Below are 22,575 nucleotides of genomic sequence, written 5' to 3'. Positions count from 1 at the left end.
AAAGAGATCGGACCCCATAAATCTCGGCAGGTGAACAGCTCTCTATTGTTTGCTCACAGACACACAGGTGAGTCAATCTGTGTTTTATCTGAGCGGCTGTAAGCCGTCCGTCTATCTAAATATAAACGGCTGCCTGAGAACCAAGCATTGTGAGCTTGGACAAAAACATATTAATAGATGCACCCCACCCCCTGTCCACTCTTGGGGTTGATGGGAAATAAAACTAATTAAATGAGTGGCCTCATGATGAGCACTCTGAGAGTTAGGTCTAACAGACTGACCATTCATTCACAATCAGGACTTGATTAATGAGGAATTGCAAAATTAGAGAATGGAAAACAGAACAACACACAAATGTCTCTTGTATGAATTGTATGACAGCACTGATGAGTAAAAGCATATAATGTGTTACCTGACATTCTCATGTCTCTTCACGTAGAGACTGTGGAAGTTGTTGTCCCGGACCATACGCTGCTGTTCCTCTTTATCTTTACACTTGCAGCGCTCCATTATGGCCAACTTCATCTTCATGGAGATGTACACAGGAAGGACTGACTGTAAAAGGTTTTCCTACAGCACAAACACACACACAAACACACACATTTAAAGATAACACTCGTAATATATGTTACATTGAGTTTACTGTTAAAGTCTGTTTAATTTCTATTCTCAAGTGTCCTAATCTTTTTCAGTTGTTTGACTGTAACAGATTAAGGGCCCTATCTTGCACACAGCGCAATTGACTTTGTACACCGACGCATGTATCATTCCTATTTTGCACCCGACGCACAGCGGACTTTTCCCTCGACAGACGTAAATTAGGGAATGAACTTGCGCTCCCGGGGGCGGTTCAGCGAAAAGAGGAGGCGTGTTTTCCGGCGCAAACGTTCCCTGATGCTATTTTGCAGTTTCGGAAAACAGTTCAGCCACAGACCAGGAAAAACCTAGTCTAAAGTCAGTGGCGCGTTCAGATGCTATTTTAAGGGTGCATGCTTGGCTATAATGTAGCGTGTGCACAATGCGCATACACTTTGCTTCTCTCATCTACACACAGACGCAGCAGTTCACATTTTTGCAAACCATACATAATTACAAGGAAAAATATTAACACACGAGGGAAATCATTGTTGTGTCCATAAAGATGTGAAAAAATAGGCATAAATCTAGCTTACACATTTACCCAAATTATTATAAGCCTGTTTAACCAAAGCTAATTTGGGTGGGTTTCTCTCATTAACCATACAATGTCACTTCTCTGTCTTTTACACGCTGACGAGAACGTTGGTCTCCTCAGCTGTGAACCGCTCCTGGTGTGCGCCTGGCAAATCCGCCGTTATAATAGCAATCAGCCATGGAAAAAGCGCGCCTGCTCTTAAAGGGAATGTGAGATGACGCTGTGATTGGTTTATTTCATGTTACGCCCAAACCACACCTATGAATAATGAAGCTATTTCAGACCAACCCATTTTAGATTTGCGTCCGGCGCAAGAGTCATTTATCCCGCCGGTATAATAGCAACAGCGCCCGAGATCCGCCCACAAAGTTACTTTCGTTTCACGTTTGATACTTGCGTTTCAGATTAAAATAGGGCCCAAAGTATCACCAGGCTGAGATCTAGACTAAGGGAAGGTAATGGGAAACTGTCTCATTCAGAAGAAGAAAGCATTGTCTTCACTGTGTATTGTAAGGTCACTATTACCCCGTGTTCTATGTTGTCTTTAGGGTTCACCATTAGGACATTGTTTCTGAGCTTTACTATAATGTCCATGTACTGTCAGGGAGGTTAACAGCCTACCATTAAACTCTACCCTGCTTTTCAGTGTTCTCTTTATGTGATGTCACTTCCTCAACAACTACAACAACAAGTCATAACAAACTGAGAAACAACAATTCCTTTGATTGTAAAAGGACACAAGAAGTTTAATTAAGAACAGGATAAACTTATTCCAGGATAAACTTATACCTCCTTGATTAAATGTGTAATGTGCGAAATATAACCTTCAGCTGTCAAATTTGAAGATGAATGAAGCATTAAAGGGTTAGTTCACACAAAAATGAAAATACTGTCATCACTTACTCACCCTCATGTTGTTCCAAACTTGAAAGACTTTCGTTCATCTTGAGAACACAAATGAAGATAGTTTTAATAAAATCTGAGAGATTTCTGTCCCTCCATAGACAGCTATGCAACTGACACTTTGACAATTCAAAAAAAAGTTCATAAAGATCGATATTAATTGAGCGGTTTAGTCCTAATTTTCTGAAGAGACTTGATCGCTTTATATGATGAACAGATTTAATTTAGCCTTTTATTTACATACAAACATTCATAAGCAAACTTAAACAGAAGCTCAACCGAACCTGCTAGACACGAAAACACACATTATTGGATCTTGTGGAACAAATCTTAGGGATTTTAAACAACATGAGGGTGAGTAAATGATGACAGTATTTTCATTTTTGGGTGAACTAACCTTTTTTTTTAAATCATTAAAAAAAAATTCAAGAGAAAATTCCCAAAGTTAATATTCAAAGTTTAAAAATAAATGCATAATAAAGTGGAGGTTATTTAAGCCTTATGTAGACTGAATACCTGTGCAGAATGAAGAGAAATTCAAAATTTGAAGGATCTCAGTCTTGCATAGTTCAAACACTTGGGCAGTTTGAAGAGAGATTGGTAGATTGAAAGCTGTGGTTGCTATAGTGTTGCTAAGCAGTGGCCAAGGTGTTTTAAGTGGTTGCTAGGACCGAAGATGGGTCAAAACTGTCAATCCAATCTACTACAAAATATATGATAACTCATGTCAGAACAGACTGAAGGCCTGTGCTAAATTAGATGGACTTAAAGGGACTGTACATCCAAAAATAAAAATTATGTCATTAATTACTCACCCTCATGTCACTCATCTACGGAACACAAATTATCTTTTTGATTACATCTGATAGATTTCTGTCCCTCCGTTGACAGCTACGCGACTACCACTTTGACGCTTCAAAATGTAAAACTAATCCATATTAATTGAGCGGTATAGTCCAAATTTTCAGAAGAGACAATCTTTTTTATGATGAACAGATTGGATTTAGGCCTTTATTCACATATAAACATTCATCAGTGAACATAAACAGAAGCTCTACCGAACCTGCTAGACGCACGAGAACAAACCTCATTGGTTTTACGGAAGCTCAAAAGTGCTGTGTAACACACGGGAATGAACCTCATTGATTCTCGCACGTCAAGTGAACATGCTTGAGCTTCTGTTTACCACAACTGATGTGTGAAGTGATGAATGTTCATATGTGAATAAAATCCTAAATTAAATTTGTGTTTATATATATATCCATCATATTAGAGCGAATGAGTCTCTTCAAAAAATTTGGACTAAACCGCTCGATTCATATGGATTACTTTTACGATCTCTTTATAAACTTTTTGAAGGGTCAAAGTGGTAGTTGTGTAGCTGTCATTGGAAGGACAGAAAGCTCTCAGATTTAATAAAAAAATGTCTTCATTTGTGTTCTGAAGATGAACGAAGGTCTTTCGGGTTTGGAACGACATGAGGGTGAGTAAATAATGACAGAATTTTCCTTTTTGGGTGAACGAACATTCGTACAGTGTGTGTGACGTAAGCATAGTTTGTACATATTTACATGTGCAGCCAGACTTTTCTAACCACAAATACTTTGTACGCTCAACTCACACAAGCGCCTTGATTTTTTTTTTGGCACTTGGTCCACAAGCTAGCAACACTGGCTGGGCCGTTGTTTCACAGATAAACAGCTGAGATGGAACAACAAACAAACAACTACTGGACAAGGCAATAACAACAGACACCCATGTTGATGAGCGTTTGGCTGAGGGGGTTAATAAGAGATATCAGCAACTCTATTTTAAAGAAGTATAAATATTGTTTTATCGCTCATAACTTCTGGAGAAAAATTGCGCTAACACTGGGCAAAGATGAAACTTTCTCGCAAGCATATGTTGACCGCCTGTAAAAACGAGGCATAAATTGTATCAAGATATCATGGGCGATGTGTATTTGAACATGTATATTTACATACAACATAATTTGTATTTGTTTCTTCTATGTGTTTGCTCTGGCTGTGTCTGTGATGTTGAAGTAAAGTTATATGAGCACCTGCTGTCTCTTCTCAATCTCCAGTTTCATGCGAATGCCGAGGCAGCGAAGAATGTCCTGAAATGTCTGCCTGAGAGCTTTCTCCATCAGAAACTTATGAAAAGCCCCAACCATAATTCCACAAACAAACACCACAGAATTTGACAGCAACTAGAAAGAGAGAGAGAAAGCTGACTTTGTGATGTAACATCCTTTTCAGTTTCTTTACATACAGATTTGCTGAAGGTTTCCTTTCAACCAATCCTAATGTGGATTTCCTTTCACCTGATTGATGATGCGTTGTTTGGGGTGGGAGAACACTGTGAGGTGCACCGAAAGAGCAATGATGTGAGACAGAGAGGAGATGATACTCAGGGTTACAGCATAGCTCATCTGAAATGGCAGCATGGTGTAGACTGTAATGATGATGAAGAGGAAGAAGGGCACCTGGAGAGAACAAGATGAAGAGTGCAACATCAACATTTATTTAAGACTGAATAGTATTAAATGACCTATTTATATGATTTAATACATGACAGTGAACACATAAGAAAGTTATTGCTGTGAAAAGTACTCTTGTCATGTGAAGTCTCTGTAAAATATTAAAAAAAGTGTGTTACCTGGTCCCATGGTTGTATTTCCTTTATGTTTTCTGTGCTGAAAATAAAGGTGAAGCCCATTGTGAGGTGTGTGGCCCACACGGCGAGACCAAGCAAAGTTCTCCATCTTTGAGAGAGGGTGTCTGTACACACTAATATAAACACAGCCAGGAACAAACACAATGCTCCTCCCACAACTCCCACAAATACACCATGGGCCTGTGCAGTCTGAAACACATAGACATATGGAGAGAGCAAGGTGTTAAAGGCAAACACGCATATCACATAAGACAGCTCATTCAAAGGGTTAGGAAAAAGCAGTGTGTTTGTGGGAGTGGGTGTATGAGCTGCAGTGCATAAGCTTCCAAAGAAATAAATAAATCTGTTCAAAAGAAATTGTTAATGCTCTCTCTAGAAAAAAATAAAACTTTGTGAATGTGTGTACGTACGCAGTTTTTCTTAGAAACATTAGTTTTGCACATTACACTATTGCTTCCCACTCTATTCCTTCGTTCTTATCCCCGAAAGGGAGAAAAACACAAACATAAATACACAGGAGCCAAAAATCCTTAAAAAGCTCAAGAGATCACTTAAATCCACCTGTCAAAGAGCTAACACCAGTTTAAAACCAGACACCATCTGAGTGAGCAATAATAGCTGCAACACAATTATGACGATAAAAGTTAATTCCAGTCATCAAATTTTATGTTTGCATATTCCAGACAGGTTGTGCATTTGTGGAGGGGATGTTTTAGTTACTCTTTCGGCAGATTACATGATTATGTCAGTAGATCAAGTAGTGACTGTCTTAATCATTTGAATCCTGCAATCAACCAATTCATTCAAACCTATTGATTCAGTCAGGAATGAAACAAGTGACTTATGACTGAGGTATTTAATCATTCACTTAGCAAATTCATTCTAAAACACTTAGGCCCTGTTAACACAAGTGTGTTTTCATTTTAAAATGCATAAATATTTCTATGGTTGCCTGAGATACGGTTTTGTGTGGATATATTATGTATATATATCCACACAAAACAATGAAGCAGTTTTCAACATTGATAATAAGAAATGTTTTTTTTTTAGCACAAAATCAGCAGATTAGAATGATTTCTGAAGGGTCGTGTGACACCGCAGTAATGACACTGGAGTGTAATTGACAACAGTAAAAAAAAAAAATACAAAAGTTTTTTTATCCAATTTTTTTGATTAAATAAATGCAGTCTTTGTGAGAATTTTTTTAAACTCTTGTGTCTCAATAAACACATAGATTACATATATAGAGTTGGATTATTAAAATGATTAAATGACACTATCAGACTATAAGTCACTACCTGTGTGGGCAAATCACAGCGCTAGGTCGACCCAGCCACTTACCCGCCCACCAATATACACACTCTCTGCAGTGAGTCCTCCACTCATGTTCACCCATTTAATTCAACCACTGAACTACCACTGAGATACTTAACTTTCAAACAGAGCAGAAATACATACCTCAGTCCACAAGCATTCAGAAACTTACACACCCACACATACTGCCATCATCCTATGGGCTTTGTGAAGGTTTAAATTAATAGTAAAACAAAATACACACACATGCCCACACACAGAGAGCAACACTGGTTGTAATTCTGTTCCTCCCACGGCCGGTTGGTGAAGAGAGAGGAGGTTACAGAAGTTCGCACAGATGGTACAGTGCTTATCTGCTAAAGAGATGAACAACAGCAGTGCAAAAGGAGCGTTCACGGCCCCACTTCACATCCAGCTGACTCCAGAGAAAGTATATGTGATAATGTGCCAAAGGAACCAGAGAAAGAGAGACTATCATACAATGTGCTACATATTCCCCAAATAAAAGCAATTCTAAAGAACTTGGCATAAACTGGCAATTATTACAATTCAAACACTCAATTTCCTGTCACGGATAATGCCAGTTCACATGCATTGTGATAATCAGGCCTCAAATTACGCAACTACTGAGAATCAGCACCTCAGTCGCCGCAGGATTATGTAAGCGAGGCTGCTTCAATCATCAGATACCATCTGAACAACAAGGACAAACCTGTTCCAGAAAGAAGAGCAATGTATGTTGAATACTGACTTGTGTTGTGTTTTTCCTAATTTTAAGCGAGTGGGCATTTTAGAGAAGGGTTTGAGGGCTACCATCCTGCAGAGTTTAGCTCCAACCCTAATCAAACACGCCTGATCCAGCTAATCAACGTGTTCATGGTATAACAAGGTAAGTGTGTTGGAGCAGGGTTGGAACTTAAGTCTGCAGGAAGATAGCCCTCCAGGAGCAGGGTTGGCTACCCCTACTTAAGAGCTTGGAAGCATGTATACCAGTGCTAGGCAAGTTCGGTCTTAGAGAGTTTAGCTCTAACCCTATTCAATATCAAACACACCTGAACAAGCTAATCAATGTCTTCAGGATTACTAAAGCCTTGTCCACACTTATACGTTTTCGTTTGAAAACGCTTTTTTTTTTCTCCGGTTTGGCCTTCCGTCCACACTGAGAATGCGTTTTTATTAAGGAAAACGAAGCTTTTTGAAAACGCTCTCCAAAGTGGATAAATTAGTGTGGACTGTCAAAACGGAGGTATTTAAAAACAATGACGTAAGTTTAGTTACGGTATTGTGCCTGTTATGTGCTATTCACTTTCACACTGTTGCTAAAATGTTACTTTGCACACTCTTCATATCACAATCCAGCAAAGATGACAGAAAATGTACTCACATTTGCTGTCCTGCTGCAATACATGAGAGAAGTTGCACTTTAGGCCAAACATACGGTGACTGATTGTGACCTGGACGCATCAGTGAATGGTGAGATATTTTGCTAAATAAAATGATCCTGTCAGAAGAATTGTGCGATAACTTTATTATTTATTTTTCCGTCTGTATCATCGCAGTGAGTTTTTGTGAGGTTTTACGCATGCGCAGTAAGGTGAATTTAGCATTTTCAGGCGTTTCAAACTCTGCAGGACAATGGCTCTCTAGGAACAAACTTGCCTACCCCTGGTGTATACTGTATGAGTGCATTTGCATGCATGTGGCATCTCACCAGATTCAGGCTGAAGAAGAGCACTAGAAGTGTGACACAAGTGAGCATGCTCAGTCCCAGCAACAGAACGAATGGCTGGTATTGGCTAATGCCAGAAAATTTCCTGTACAGTGCTTCCTGTTTCAACTTCTGCTCATTCAGCAAGTACTTCCCTTTTGCTGGCATACTGACCAACGGCAGTGCAGAGGCTGAATATTACTGGCCTATCAGAGCAGAGCGATGAGATGCCACAGAAATACACCTCCTCCCATCCAGCAGAGTGCGGCTATGCTGAAATTCCCATAGAAACCACGTGCGAGTGTGTGGGAGGTCATTCCAGTGCAGAACACTTCAGCTCTACCCTCCACAGCACCATTCTGTCCTTTATGATCCTTCTTTTTGTACTTTTCCCGTCACTCTGGTGCCTCCTGGTCCTGTTGGAGAGGGCTCAGGGTACCACTGTGTGTGTAAGTTTGGTGAAAGGCGATGCAATGCAATTACGGATTCTTCCAGAGTCCAAAAATTCCTGTCAAACACAGAAAATTGAGAAAGTAATTTGTTAGATATACTACAATGATTACACTAATATGACACCTAATAGTCATTCTGACCACCTGTAACTTTAAAGCAAAGAAACCTTAAAATTAAGGAGCTTTTCATTTGGAAACTAACTTGGGTTTGTTTCAAAAGCTGTTGAATCATGCATCAAGTTTAGAGAGCACACTTTCAGGTCAAACCCTTTGATCTCAGTAAGCGCTGCTCTGTTCAGTCATTCCCACACTGGCGGCTCTCTGTGCCTGTGAAAAGGCTTTTGGGTAGAGTTCAACATTTGTGTGGATTCAGTTCTCTCTTCATTACTGAGCCTAATGCAGATGGCTGCTGTCCATGGCATCCTCGGCCAAACCTCAGCTACACTTAGACTGAGACGAGACGAGCCGAGCTTTACAAAGAAAAACACTGGACACATATTATGTGAACTCTGTCCTCAGTTCAGGCAGTTGTTTAATGCTTTTAAATGGTACACTATTTTATGCTGACAATAAAAAAATATATATCTTAACATAAAAATAGACACTTCATTTTTCTGAAAGCGGAAAGCAACAAGATGCTGTCAGCACAGCACAACAATTAGGTAAAATACATACTGTACATTTGTTTTAAAGTAATTAATACTTTTATTTAGCAAGTGTGAATTAAATTAATAAGTGACAGTAAAGAAATGTGTAATGTTACAAAAGATTTCCATTTCAAATAATTGCTATTTTTGTGTTAACTTTCTATTAATAAAAGAATCCTAACAAAAAATAATTCCAGTTTCCATAAAAATATAGCAACTGTTTTCAAAAAAAAAAAAGAAATAATAATACATGTTTCTTGAGCAGCAAATTAACATATTAGAATGATTTCTGAAGGATCATGTGACACTGAAGACTGGAGTAATGATGCTGAAAATTCAGCTTTCATCACAGGAATAGATTACATTTTAAAATATATATAAATATAAAACAGTTATTTTAAATTGTATTTATATTTCACAATATTACAGTTTATACTGCAATTATGATCAAATAAGCCTTGGTGAGCATAAGAGACTAGTGAAAAATAGATACACTAGTTGACCTCCTTTATCTACTGTTTGGTTGTTGGACATATAGTTGATCAGTTTATCGTCATCATCATCATGACCCATCCCTAATCTGAATGTGCCGGAAAACAATCTGCATCACTACATCCTCATTCAGGTGGAGGAAACAGTCCGCAGAGGAAGAAGAGCAGAAGAGTCTCTGTAAATAAGCTGCATCCAAAGGTCATGATTTCTCATTGTAGGTTATTATTGTTTGAGGAGGGCAACCGAACGATCATGGAAGCGTAAGCAACAGCTTCACATCTGAATGCACACACACACCATGAAACACACTAAGCCATCAAGAGTGTTTCAAATGATGCTAAACCCGGCTGTGCTGACGTATTGCTGACAACATCGATCACTGATAATAGCACTGAAAAATAAATAAATTCTCATTTCCTGTAAATTCATTGGATTACCAAAGAAGTATTAGAAATATCCTCTTAACACTATTAAAAAAGCAGAAAGTCAAAGGACAGAAGCACAGAAAACAGCAGAGAGAGAGAGAGAGAGAGAGAGAGAGAGAGAGAGAGAGAGAGAGAGAGAGAGAGAGAGAGAGAAGAGAGAGAGAGAGAGAGAGAGAGAGAGAGAGAGAGAGAGAGAGAGAGAGAGAGAAAGAGAGATGGAGAGATGGAGAGCGAGAGAGAAAGAGAGAGAGAGAGAGAGAGAGAGAGAGAGAGAGAGAGAGAGAGAGAGAGAGAGAGAGAGAGAGAGAGAGAGAGAGAGAGAGAGAGAGCTGGGATGCTCCACGATTATCTCTTTGTTGAGGGTCATTAAAGACCTGAATGACAGCACCGTGTCAGTCTCTCACTCTCCCAGACAAATGCACCCAAGCCAACAAGCGGCCTTTATATTCCCAAACTAAAGTTACCATGGCAAAGGAACAATCCAACTGGGCAATAACCGAAAGAAAGACAGAGAGAGGGTGGGAGAGACAGAAGGAATGAGAGTGAATAGTCTTTCCATGCGGAAACAGGGAGGGTCAAATCCTCCTGGCTGCTGCTGTAGATCCTGCAGAGCACAGAGAAGAGTGCTGAAGATCTGAACCTACACAATGATCTGACCCTTAAGCACAGCACAGGGTTCGTACAGATACTGTCTAATTAATTCCAGGACTTTCAAGTACTTTTCAAGCACTACTTGTTTGGTTTTCAAGGACTACAATCAGAGATCACACTTATCAAACAATATCTTTATCTTACAAATAATACCAAAAAAAAAAGGTAAATAGATAAATAAGAGTATACTAATGTAACACAATGGTACAAAAAAGTGCAGCACATGCAAAGTATGCAATGACTGTGGGAATATTAACAAAGCCTTGAACTTTCATTGCATAGAAGAGCAAATAGAAATTGGGCATACTCCTTGTATGATTCTTATTAAAAGATTAAATAACAGAAGAAAACAAATGATTTCATTTGTAAAAATGTAAAGCATTTCATTGTAAATAATCACAAAGTAATTACATTGTAATTTAATCTAACTGCAATCCAATCTTTTAAGGAATAGTTTGTAGTTGTTGTTGTTTTACTCAAATTACAGATATAAGGAATACGAAATACAACAACTTACGAACATTCATGAAAAAACGCAGATTCATTCTGGAACAAAGCAAAGTTGTAAAAACAGTAAATTATTTGAACACCTTATAAGGCGCAACCGACAAGCAAAGCGGCCCCTGGTTAAAGCTGAATCTGACGCTTGACTTCATAGAGATCAATCCATTGTCCAGCGCTAAATCACCTTAACCATTGAAAGAATACTATGACAGAGATATATTTCCTCATTCAAACACCCCTTATGAATTTATGATTGACCTGAAGAATGAAAGCTGTATTATATACTTGGAAATATATGAGCAATATCACGCGCATAGCCATGTAAATGGCCCTATAGCTATATTGAAAAAACTGTATTGTGTTTTATCGAAAAAATGAAACACTAATTTCATATATATTGTCTTTCAATAATTCAAGCACTTTCCATAAATATGGCTGTTTTCAAGGGTTTTCCAAATTCAAGTACTTCATAGATTACACACTTTGTATGAACCGACAGCACTATAATCAGCCCGTCTCCTTGGGGTCGGGGGTCAAACTTTATATAGCACAGCACAGCACAGCAGTCTGCAGCACAGATCAGGACATCAGGTGACACAGTAAGATTTCACGACTCATGCATGCTACTCATCACTATTAACAATACAGGAATTAATTTCATCAAGGAAGCAATTACGTTCACCTCACCTAAACATGATTGGTTGATATACTTTTTTTTTTTTTGCATGTCCATTATGTCATTCATAGATTACACGTGGGACAAATATTTACAAACTCATATATTGTTAATAGACAGATGCATATCGCATTATTAGAGAACACTGAGATTTCAATCACTTCTCATACTATCCAATCAAATATCATTGCAATGCTGAATTCTCTCACCCGTCATCATTTACTCACTCCCATGTCTTTCCAAACCTGTATGACAAAACATATTTTGAATATTGTTAACAGATACTGTTTTGCAGGTGGACTGGAGATCGTGACACTCTCACACTCATCTTTCATTTGCGCTTCTGTGGAAAAACATGTGATGGAGCAAAGAGAAGACGGGCAGGGGGAAGTATGTGTGTCCAAATCTGAGCAATCTAAATGTGAATTTTCAAGAGCTCCATGTGAGAGATGGTGTTGTCCATGGTCAAACTCAGGACAGTGGCCTTCCAACAAATAAAAGCCCTGTTCTCTGCCTTAATCCATCAAAACCAGTTAGAAAATGTACTATTTACACTCGTCATCCTCTATTTTTCATTTCCTTTTTTGTTGTCCATTCCATCACCCACAGTAGGGCTGCACCATCCACTGATTTTTTTTATAATGCTGAAATTATGATAATATGCTAATTATTAGGGTTACAGTGACTGTGATATGATTTTAATGCGTTCATCTGTAATGTTTATGGAAATGCAAAGAGCAAACGCTAGGCCCATGATTATCTTCTGGTAGCTGCGTGCACCAATGACATCATCTGCATAGGATGAACAAAGCAAACAAGACGAGGTCCCTGTTAAGATTTCCATTTGATTTCCATTAATTCTGGAAATACTTTTTAAACAATGTCACAGATCTGCTGCAAGGAGATGGCATTTCTGACGCCTGTACCAAACTGTAACGGGCAACGTATAGCTCCTATGACGAGAAAAAACAGGAATGATTCAGCATTCTGACCCTTTTAGGGTCGTGTTGTGTTCATAATTCAAGCGGACCGAGACCCATCTTTTCAGCAGTCTTGGTCTGCTTGCTTGGTGCACACCAGGGTTCAGATGGCAGCATTCACACTTAAAATTAACCGCACTAACAAAGTAATCGCACCAGAGTTTGTTTTAATTGAACCAGACCTGCCAAGTGTGAACACACCCTTAGTAAAAGATATGCTGTTCACTTTGAATACTTTTTTCTTTACCTAGAAAGAGCAGAAGACATGCACATTATGGATGTGCCATTTTTTTATGGCTTGAAATTCACTTGAAAATAACTGAAATTTAAATAATACATAAATCTTAGGTTTATCACATCACATATTGTCATTATTATAGTAATTATTATTTAAAATAAATGTTTTCTATTCTAAAAAAAATAATTAAAAACATTCTGTTTTCCATTTCTATTTCAAATGTAATTTATTGCTGTGCTGCCAAAGATACATTTTGTACATGTATGTATGTATGTATGTATGTATGTATGTATGTATATAAACAGAAGTGTAAGCATTGAGCACTGAGTAGATCACTGCCTACACACAGCACAAAACCATCTGAACAGGCTAGTTTTGTTGTGAGGAATCATTCACTGTGGCTATTGCAATAGACTAATTAAATGTTTACTGCATATTATTTACACTTCATAGATTATTATCTGCTTCTTCACACATCATAACTGATTTAGCAGCAAGGTACCTCCATAAGGATTTCATCTGTTTACCTTTGCAATCTGTCATATATTACCATAGCTGTGCAACCATAGACTTTAATCTTTTACTACCTGCTTAAGTAATTATTTAATAAATGTTGTAAGTACATATTCTGTCAAGAACAACAATATAAATGTAGGTCAGACCATGAGTTCATCACACTGGCAAACGAGTGACTAAAATTGAGGGGGAAAATGTACTATGTATTAATAAAAATAACAACAACAAAAATATTAAAGGGGGTCATGCTTTAAAGGGGGCTTTTTTATATTTTTTATATTGTTGTCTGAGGTCCACTTATGACGTTCGCTTGGTTTTTACATTCAAAAACATCAAAATGAATAAGTAATAGGCTATTTTCGACCCTGGTTTTGAGTCTAGCTCCTGAAACGCTTGGTTTTTCCGTGCCGCATTGAAGACTTGGAAGTAAACGCTCACTGCTATGATTGGATAACAGTTTTGCATATTATTATAATGAGTTTCATATAATGCGGTGGGCGGGGCTAAACGGGCAGTGTTGAAATAGGCGTTGATCTTCTTCTGTGGAGGCGGTGTTTGATACCCTTTGACGTCATAGTCGCCCACAGGATATTCTTATAGTATGATGACCTCTTATATGTCAAAAGCTCAAGGACAATTTGATTTCTCAGTTCATCACCCCTTTAATAATAATGAGTGTTGTATTGAGAAAAGCAAGTCTACTTAAACAATTGTGTCTTTGTGTCACAGGTACTACTCGCCCTCAAAGTGAATATATCCCCACATATGAAGCATATTGAATTAGCACTGATGAGGAAGACTTAGATGACATTGGGTTGGGGGGTGATTTGATTAGTCAGATGCTATCCGAGACTGGTTTGGCTAATCACTGCTGCTGTTTGTAGTGTACACAGGAAGTGGAGACAGTCAAAGGCACATCCTCAACTTGGGCACTGTAAATTAATTCTGTCTCACGTTGTTGTTGAAATTCTTCTCTCGGTTCTTTTCTCATTAACAGTATGACAATCCAGTGTTCTGCTACAAAGTGGAGCAGGGCAGTATATTGAGACATGAGACATGCTGTATAAGAGCTTCAACCAACACACAAGCATGTAGTTTAAAGCGGCTTGCCTTCCTATCAGATGTGTGTGGTTTTATGCATTTGAGACCTGTTTTCCTCATCACATGGCTTACATCACAGGGTTATATCCTTATATGTAAATGTTAGAAATTCACGCATTTCCATTTTGCATAAAGGCTTGTCTTGCCAACAAGCGAATGTCCATTAAATATTAATAATAAATGATTTGCCTTAAATTAGAAAATTATCTAAAAATACTGAGGTATGATTTTAGTTCAGTATCACCCAGGACTACAACAATGTCATCTTGGGGACAATATGGTCAATAGAGCAGAAACTACATTAAACAACATCTATCCGACATCAGTCTTAACTCGTGTTCCTGACTCTTAGTGAACCTGACAGTAAATACACATGCATAATAAAAGTTCATTTTCAGTTGTACCAAAGCAATAATTTGACTCTTTAAAAATCTCATGTAAACACTTTGGTCTGACTGAAACCGTAAATCTTATGCTCGGATACTGTGCAATAATACAAAAACATCAAATAGAAGAGATTTTGAGACTTTTAGAGATTTGTTTATCCACCTTATTTTCAACCTAAGAGCAGGCACAGCCATTTAGAACTTGAATGTGCAAAACTTCCAGTGTCATCTGCTTCCAGCTACTTTAGCTGTGCCAAGACAGTCCGTTATGCTGCCTGATATCACAGACTGCTTATCATATTGGTTTGTAACACAAATAGTTTTAACGTTTACAGCACTTTGTTATTCTTAGTTACTTGCCTATAGTGGCTATTGAATCAGAAGTCTCGCACAGTCACAGAAAATAGCTTACTTCCACATTGCTAAATAAGGTGGATGATACTGCGACTTGCAAAACTACAAGCAAAATCCTTCCTGATCTGCAATTAAAGTGAACGTCTGGTGTGGGTTATTTAACTGGACTGCAGGGTCAGCTAGTTAATAAATCTAAGGATTCACACTCTTTTTCCACCCTGCACTGTGAATGTTTACACAGTGTGTTCAATAAAAACATGAAAATGTATCATTGTTTATGTGCTATTTGTTTCAACAGACTGTGTCTATAATATCACAAATGCCAAGCAATATTCAGCTTATGACACTTATGCTTATGTTCAGCTTATGTTCTGGAAAGTAACAATATACTGCAGGTCCCTTTATTACTGTTTACACAATAACAAAGTACGTCACACGAACCACACGAGAGGCAGTATAGGTCTATATCATTTTATGGTGACTTTACAGAATGTACTGTATACTAATTTTTATCAAGAGATCAACTCTGCCTCATCTCTCTTTGTGTTCGCTCTCTCTCTTTATCTCTCTCTGGACTCACAGATGAGGTGTGGTAAATGGCTCCCTGCAGAGTGAAATTGTCTTTTTGAAGAAAAGATATTCCATCATCACTCTCATAAAGAGACATCACTGTTATCTTTCGGAAACACAGACAATAGCAGCCCTGCCGTGAGACGACAAGGTCAAGCTACAAAGGAATCCTGGTAGTGTTGCTGTGGGTGGAAACGTAGTGTGTGCGAGTGTGAGTTTTTATAATGACCACACCTTTGCTTTCACCTACAGCAGTGGTTCCCAAACTGGGGTACGTAAGGTGACATAAGGGGTACACAAACAAAATGTTTTGCCACTCATTTAATTCCACCCCACCTTAAAATAACATTAAAATCGAGCATGTATGTCTGACTGCATCCACAAGCAGCGTGCATGATAGGTTGCGTACAGACTATGCTGCCTATGTTACTGCACACACTTTGTTCTAATTCGCCAAATGGAAACAAAATAAAACCAAAATGAATATACAGCTTGAATATTCGATCTCTACATGGGCGGGAATTAAATGCCCCTTTCCGCTGATTGGTCAACCAAACATAAAACCGTGCCAGCATCAGTTGATCCTCAGTTCTGTGCAACAAAATAATAGTCATCCACTGCTAGAGTTGCACGGATTATTAAACAATTTATTGCAACTACATTTAATCTCTTTCTCATAAAAAAAAAAACAGGCTAACTAATGGCTTGCAGAGCAGACAGGGCTTTCTTCTGTGTATACATAGGTTCACCAATGCACCGTGATATATTACTTTATCTCATTAATATTAATATACTTCACATCTTTACACACAACTACCCCTAGCCTACATATTCGGAACACTGCCTGTTTTATTTAACTGACCAACAATTAAGATCTGTGTGGAAAAGCTGCGTGATGCACTACGAATATTAACCATGATTTACTACAAATAAAAACCAAAAAAACATGGTTAATATAGTTAAACCATGGTAAGCACAAATTAACCATGGTTTTGCTACACTAACTATAGTTTAACCATGGTATCTGTAGTAAAACTGGTTAATTTTCGTAAGTGCTGGACAGTGCAGAAAAAATAGATTTAGGCTACATTAATGCAGACTAGTATCGATTAAAGTTGATACGGTTGACCAATCAGCACAACGGGTCGTTGAATTCCGCCCATGTGGAGATTGAATATTCAAGCTGTTTATCTTTTTTGGTTTTATTGTGTTTCCAATTGGTGAATTAGAACAAAGTATGTAAAATATTATCAAAGTAAATAAAAATAAGAAAAAAACCACATGAGGTTTTATATTCATGAGAAGGGTCGAATATGTGATAAATGAGCGGTTTCTTTGTTTTTACGTTTTGAAGACAAAAACAAGAAAATAAGTAAAATAAGGCCCTTTTAAACATGGTATTTCCTGTATTGTTTGCTCATAATACTGACAAAAAAACTAAACGCATCGTGATTTTTTGGGGGGGCTTCAAAATCTCAGGCGCGATTCACTCCCATTATAAAGCTTGGAAGTGCCAGGATATTTTTTTTAAATAACTTAAATTTTGTTTGGCTGAAAGAAGAAAGTATACACCTAGAATGGCTTGAGGGTGAGTAAATTGTGGGTGAACTAACCCTTTAAGAGCTGCACAGATGCAATATACTGTTACATATGCATTTTCTTTCTCAACTGTTTATGTTCACTTAAGAAAAAACTGACAGTTTAGGAAGATATTTTAAAATAATTTTGTGTATATAGGCCTATGTCCGTTCAGGTGCAAGATGACAAGAAAGAGAACTCAATTCATTATTCGCGCACTATATGGGCTTCTTTACACCTGGCCACTTCATGCGTTTTCTCTGATCGGATAGCTATCTGATTGTGAAAAGACCAGGTGTAAATGCCCTACGAAACGCATTCGAGACGTATTTAATTCCGATCGCTCAAACCACATCAGGACGTGGTCTGGGCCGCATTCCAGATGAAACTGGAGAAGTCTAAATGCATCTGGTTGTTGAAACCACATTTGTCAATTTTACTCCTCCCAAAATGTTAGAAAATAAACGTGTGAGATCGTGTTATGACATATTATAGCCAGATATTACGGTGCTACCGCAACATGCATCACCGCAGATTAATCTGTGTATCTCTTCAGCAAGCCAACTCGCAAACTGCAGCAAAGTAAGTCGCAGACGCTCAAAAAACAATCATCTTCATTAAAAGTAGTGAGACTAAATGGTCTTACCCATACCATGCTGCCCTCTCTCTCCTAATGCGGTCTTCGATCTTGAAATTACCTGATGATAAATAAAATGCAGCTCATATCTGTTGATTTCACTGACGTGAACTCCGTTAAATTTGCATATAGCACGGGAACTTAAGATCGGATTTATATCCCCATTTATGTGGGCAGGTGTAAATGAGAGGCAGCTCTCCGTGCTCACACACCCAAACAGCACGCGGGTGCCAAAATAGTATTCTCTTTCGACTCTTCTTGCTCTTGATTGGAATACATTTTTGATTCCCAACCCTACATTCAATGCATAATTTTTAAAGCTCAATGTCCCATAAATAGAAGCGGTCTTAGTGAATAGGAAAGCAAATTAGCCTCAGCTTGCTATTAGACTTGAATTTGTACCTAAATCCATTTCCTGTAGCTGTGGATCAGTCTACAAAACAGACCTAGGTTCAATGAAACTATTATATTCAATGACTACGCCTGATGTCAAAGAAAGATAAGACTGTATTTCCTGGGAGCACACAAGGATGAGTAAAATGTTTGATGTTGTAGTAGGTGGCAAAATAGTCGATTTCAGCATATTGCCTTATCAGGATGGAGTGTTATAACTCTCACATTAAGTGTTGCCAATCTTTTCACGGCATCACATTTCATCCCACGAGTTAAATTAGTTTAGCAATACAGACACACTAGAGCAGCCATAAATGCTATAAACATATGATACTAACTGAACATAAATGGGAAACAGACTATAACGTTTAAAATGACTTCATGTAGCTTCACATCAAGCAAATCTTTTTATTCTGCTGTAAGACACAAATCTGCTCTCAGTAGCATTCAATGACAGCTACTGTATAAACATATAAAACACAAATATTTGTTAAATTTTTTATATATATATTGGTAAATATTGGATATTTTATTGTGCATGTTCATTTCCTCTATTTCTACATTTAGATTACCATAGCAATCATCAAACGCTCACTTAAATTTAATCTTTACAAAGACTAATAATTTAACAACACTGTTAAATGTATTACTTGGCATACCTCAAAATTAATATAACCTTTTCTATTTATTTATTTATTTTACAATTACCAAAAATACAAGTTTCACAGTTGGAAATTGTACATGTATCCAAAACCGCCTCTCAAGTCATATTTACGAGTGCACAACACACGTGTCTATACGAAACATGGTGGAAACACTGATCTATAATATTGATAATATCATATATCTATAATCTATAAATAAAAATCAGTGAGAAAAAAACAAGTCTGTAGCTACTGGTATTAATCACTCAACTTTCACGGTTTGTTTTACATTTAGTTGTGTGATACCATTTACTGTATAAGTTGTATACATAAATACTTTTTTCATTTTTAATTCAGCTGTAGTTATCTGGGTTTATTGTTCAGATTCAGAATATAATTATTTTGTTTTGTTTAGACTACCTCCATGACATGTTATGTTTCCGACTTGAATGCATGATGACAGACTGCTGAAAGGATCTGCACACCCAACCAGGTCAGACTAGTGAATTACAAATAAACATTCACTCACTCTCTGCAGAATATCATTAGCTGGGGCGATGTGATGTTTAGTTCAGGTAAATGTTGCACAGGAGGGCATTATTATCCTCCATCTGAGGTTAGAGTCAGTGCACCCAACCATTCCACACCTCCAATATCTGATTACTGCGCATGTAATTACATGTGATGTAACTACCGGCGATCTGGTCTTTCTCTTTCATTAGGAGCTGCCATCAGGACTAAATGGCTGACTCATCTCACTGTCTGTCTTTCTACATGTTGATTCTCATTTCTGCTTCCTAAATATCCTCAGACAGATTCTCAAGGTCTGAGCCTAATGTTTTTTTATGTTCGATTAACAGGGCTCCTAATACTAGGTACGAGCAAAACGAATGAATCTTTTTCATTATTTTTTTCAAAATAGACTACTCTGTGGGTTGCCTGAATACTTGTCAACTAATATAATTTAGCTGGTTTAAGATACATGGTAACACTTTATTTTAAGGTGACATAGTTACTCATTACTTCATGTACTTACTAATTATGCAAAGTAACTAACCCTAAACCTAGCCCTAACTGTAACCCAACTATCGTAAGTACAGTACATGTAGTTAATTGATATTACTTTGTACTTATTTGAGGAAGAACAATGTAACTACGTCACCTAAAAATGTATCATTATCAATGTTGAAAACAGTTGTCCTGCTCAATATTTTTTTGGAAACTGTAATACTTTTTTTCAGGATTCTTTAATGAATAGAATAGCATTTATTTTAAAATGTACAATTGTATGTATCCTTGCTGAATAAAAGTATACATTTTTTTTTTTAAAACAAAAACAAAAACATACTGATCCCAACCGGTACTCTAAGGAATAATCTAGAAAAATGTATAAACATCACTAATCAAATAGTTGGTTAGTAGTTTTCCATCTAGACATATCCATACTGTCTGTTTGGTAGGAAAAAAACGACAGGATATTCTGTTTCAGCATGAACTCAGTGCTGTTCAGAATAAAGCTCATTCTCTGTCTCACTACATGCATCATTCGTTTTCATTCTCTCCTTTTTCTCTTCCACGACAATGAAAGCCGTTGTATCAGAAACTGGTGCCCCGGTGTTTTATTACACTGTTTCAACTAAACGTGTGTGTGTTTTTTCAGGTGTGTGCATCTGTGCGGAGCTATGCAGGAACATTTACGCAGAGTGTGTATGTCTGTGTAGCTCCCTGCACGATATTGTGATTCACTCCCCTTTTCCATGGTGGAAGGACACTGGAACACACACAAAAATCAGATTGTAACCAGGAATATGCTGCTCAACAATTCATCTAGACACGTCACACACAGACATTCTGCACTTCACAAACATACTGTATCAGCTCAGCCTTTAGGTAAAAGATCTGTGACTGTTATGAATGTATGACTGAGAGGGAAGTTGAAAGGTTGATTATTAGCTAAGTGAAAATAGCCATCTTGTACATTAATCACCCCCCCTTTAACACCCTTTTTCTGGTCACTCTCTCTCATTCCCACACACATACACATACATGACCTCTACCAGAAAGATCTCAAATTAAAATGTCAATTAAAACGTCAATTCCATTAAGAGCAACGGGTCTTTAACGACAGCGGCTGTAAAACCACAGCGAAAAGTCACCATGACAAAATCTCCCAAACTCACGTTATGAAAAGCATGACCATACTCTTTTCCAAAGAAAACACACTTCAACATTTTAAGTTACACACCTGCACGTTTAGTCATAATGATGTTGACATGAAAGATGTTACATAAAGACAGAGCTGATTTTGTGCTGATAAAGGCAGTCAGAGTGAGTGGGCAGTAGATTAATACGTCAAAGAAACACACAGCACACACAAAAGCAGAAGACAGAATCCACCATTTTCTGAGCAGAGAAACTCTCATCAAAGACAACCTTAGATGTCTACTCAATCTAACCACACACCAACCCATTTCCTTAGCAACCGTGACTCATTTCCCTAACTACAGGGCTGAAGGCAGTGCAGTATAGGCAGCAGAGCAGTGAGGTACGTCGCTTCAAACAACAATTAACCTTTTCTGAGAGATTTCAATGAAGAAGGACTGTCGTTTTCTCGAACTCCGCAATTCACTTGTCACAGAACAAAGACAAGTGTGTCTCAGACATGTCATGTGACATCAGACCTGAACACCTGGACTCTTACAGAGAACAAACACTGGCCTTCAGGTGCTTTCAAACCTACATAGTCTTCGTTTCTGTTCTCCATCTATACTTGATGTCTCCAGTCGCTTAAATCGGTGGAAATCCATCAACAGAGTAAACACACCAAATAAAAAAAAGGTGATTTAAAGGGATAGTTCACCCAAAATGTCAGTTATGTCATCATTTAATCACCCTCATGTTTTTTCCAAACATATTTTTTTTATTTTTCTGTGGAACACAAGAGAAGAAATTCTAAATATGTTTCAACCGCTTTTGTCCATATTATGGAAAACAATGGGGTCCAAACTAAGTGAGTAAATGATGACATAATTGACATAACACCCAAAAAAGGATGATTTAAAGGGATAGTTCACCCAACAACAGACATTAGTTAGGGCAGACACCATATTGAATTTTATGCAGATGAAAACAAGTCTCTGAGGAATAGACAATAGTCTTTACTGTATGAAGGTATACATTTTCAACACGAACAACTGTCAAAACAGCTTTATTGAGTTTTTTTCTTCTTTTTTTATGACATTTTGTCATCTGAACAACTGAAATGCTATGAAACTACAGAACGATCTATTAAACAAACTGTACTTCTACCCCTCTCAGCCTCGATTTCATACCTGTCAAACATTAAATATGGCGCTATACCCTGACTAAGGACTATTGTTATCATTTACTCACTCTCATGTCGTTCAAAAATGTATATGTTTTTCTTTCTTCTGCAGAGCACAAGAGAAGATGTTTGAAGACCGATTCAACCGTTTTTTTTCCATACAATGGAAGTCAATGGGCGTGCAAAACAGTGAATAAAAGATGGCAGATTTTTCCTTTTTAGAGTTAA

General features: G+C 37.7%; 1 protein-coding gene across 2 annotated transcripts in view; it reads right to left on the bottom strand.

The window, feature by feature from the left end:
* Positions 1-22,575, bottom strand: part of adcy7 (adenylate cyclase 7) — a 50,505-nt gene that overhangs the window by 19,674 nt on the left and 8,256 nt on the right. For both annotated transcript variants that reach the window (XM_082161132.1, XM_082161133.1), the window contains exons 2-6: positions 7,782-8,286; positions 4,739-4,945; positions 4,404-4,565; positions 4,140-4,289; positions 413-570 (exon numbers count right to left, since the gene is read on the bottom strand). In XM_082161132.1, coding sequence (XP_082017258.1) covers positions 413-570; positions 4,140-4,289; positions 4,404-4,565; positions 4,739-4,945; positions 7,782-7,946 — 842 coding nt within the window. In that variant the 5' untranslated portion in view covers positions 7,947-8,286. The remainder of the gene's footprint in view (positions 1-412; positions 571-4,139; positions 4,290-4,403; positions 4,566-4,738; positions 4,946-7,781; positions 8,287-22,575) is intronic.

Source organism: Leuciscus leuciscus (genome assembly GCF_965113295.1).
Source record: "Leuciscus leuciscus genome assembly, chromosome: 2".
NCBI classification, from domain to species: domain Eukaryota; kingdom Metazoa; phylum Chordata; class Actinopteri; order Cypriniformes; family Leuciscidae; genus Leuciscus; species Leuciscus leuciscus.
Note: the sequence above shows the minus strand (reverse complement) of the source record. Positions and strands in the feature narration are given on the sequence as shown.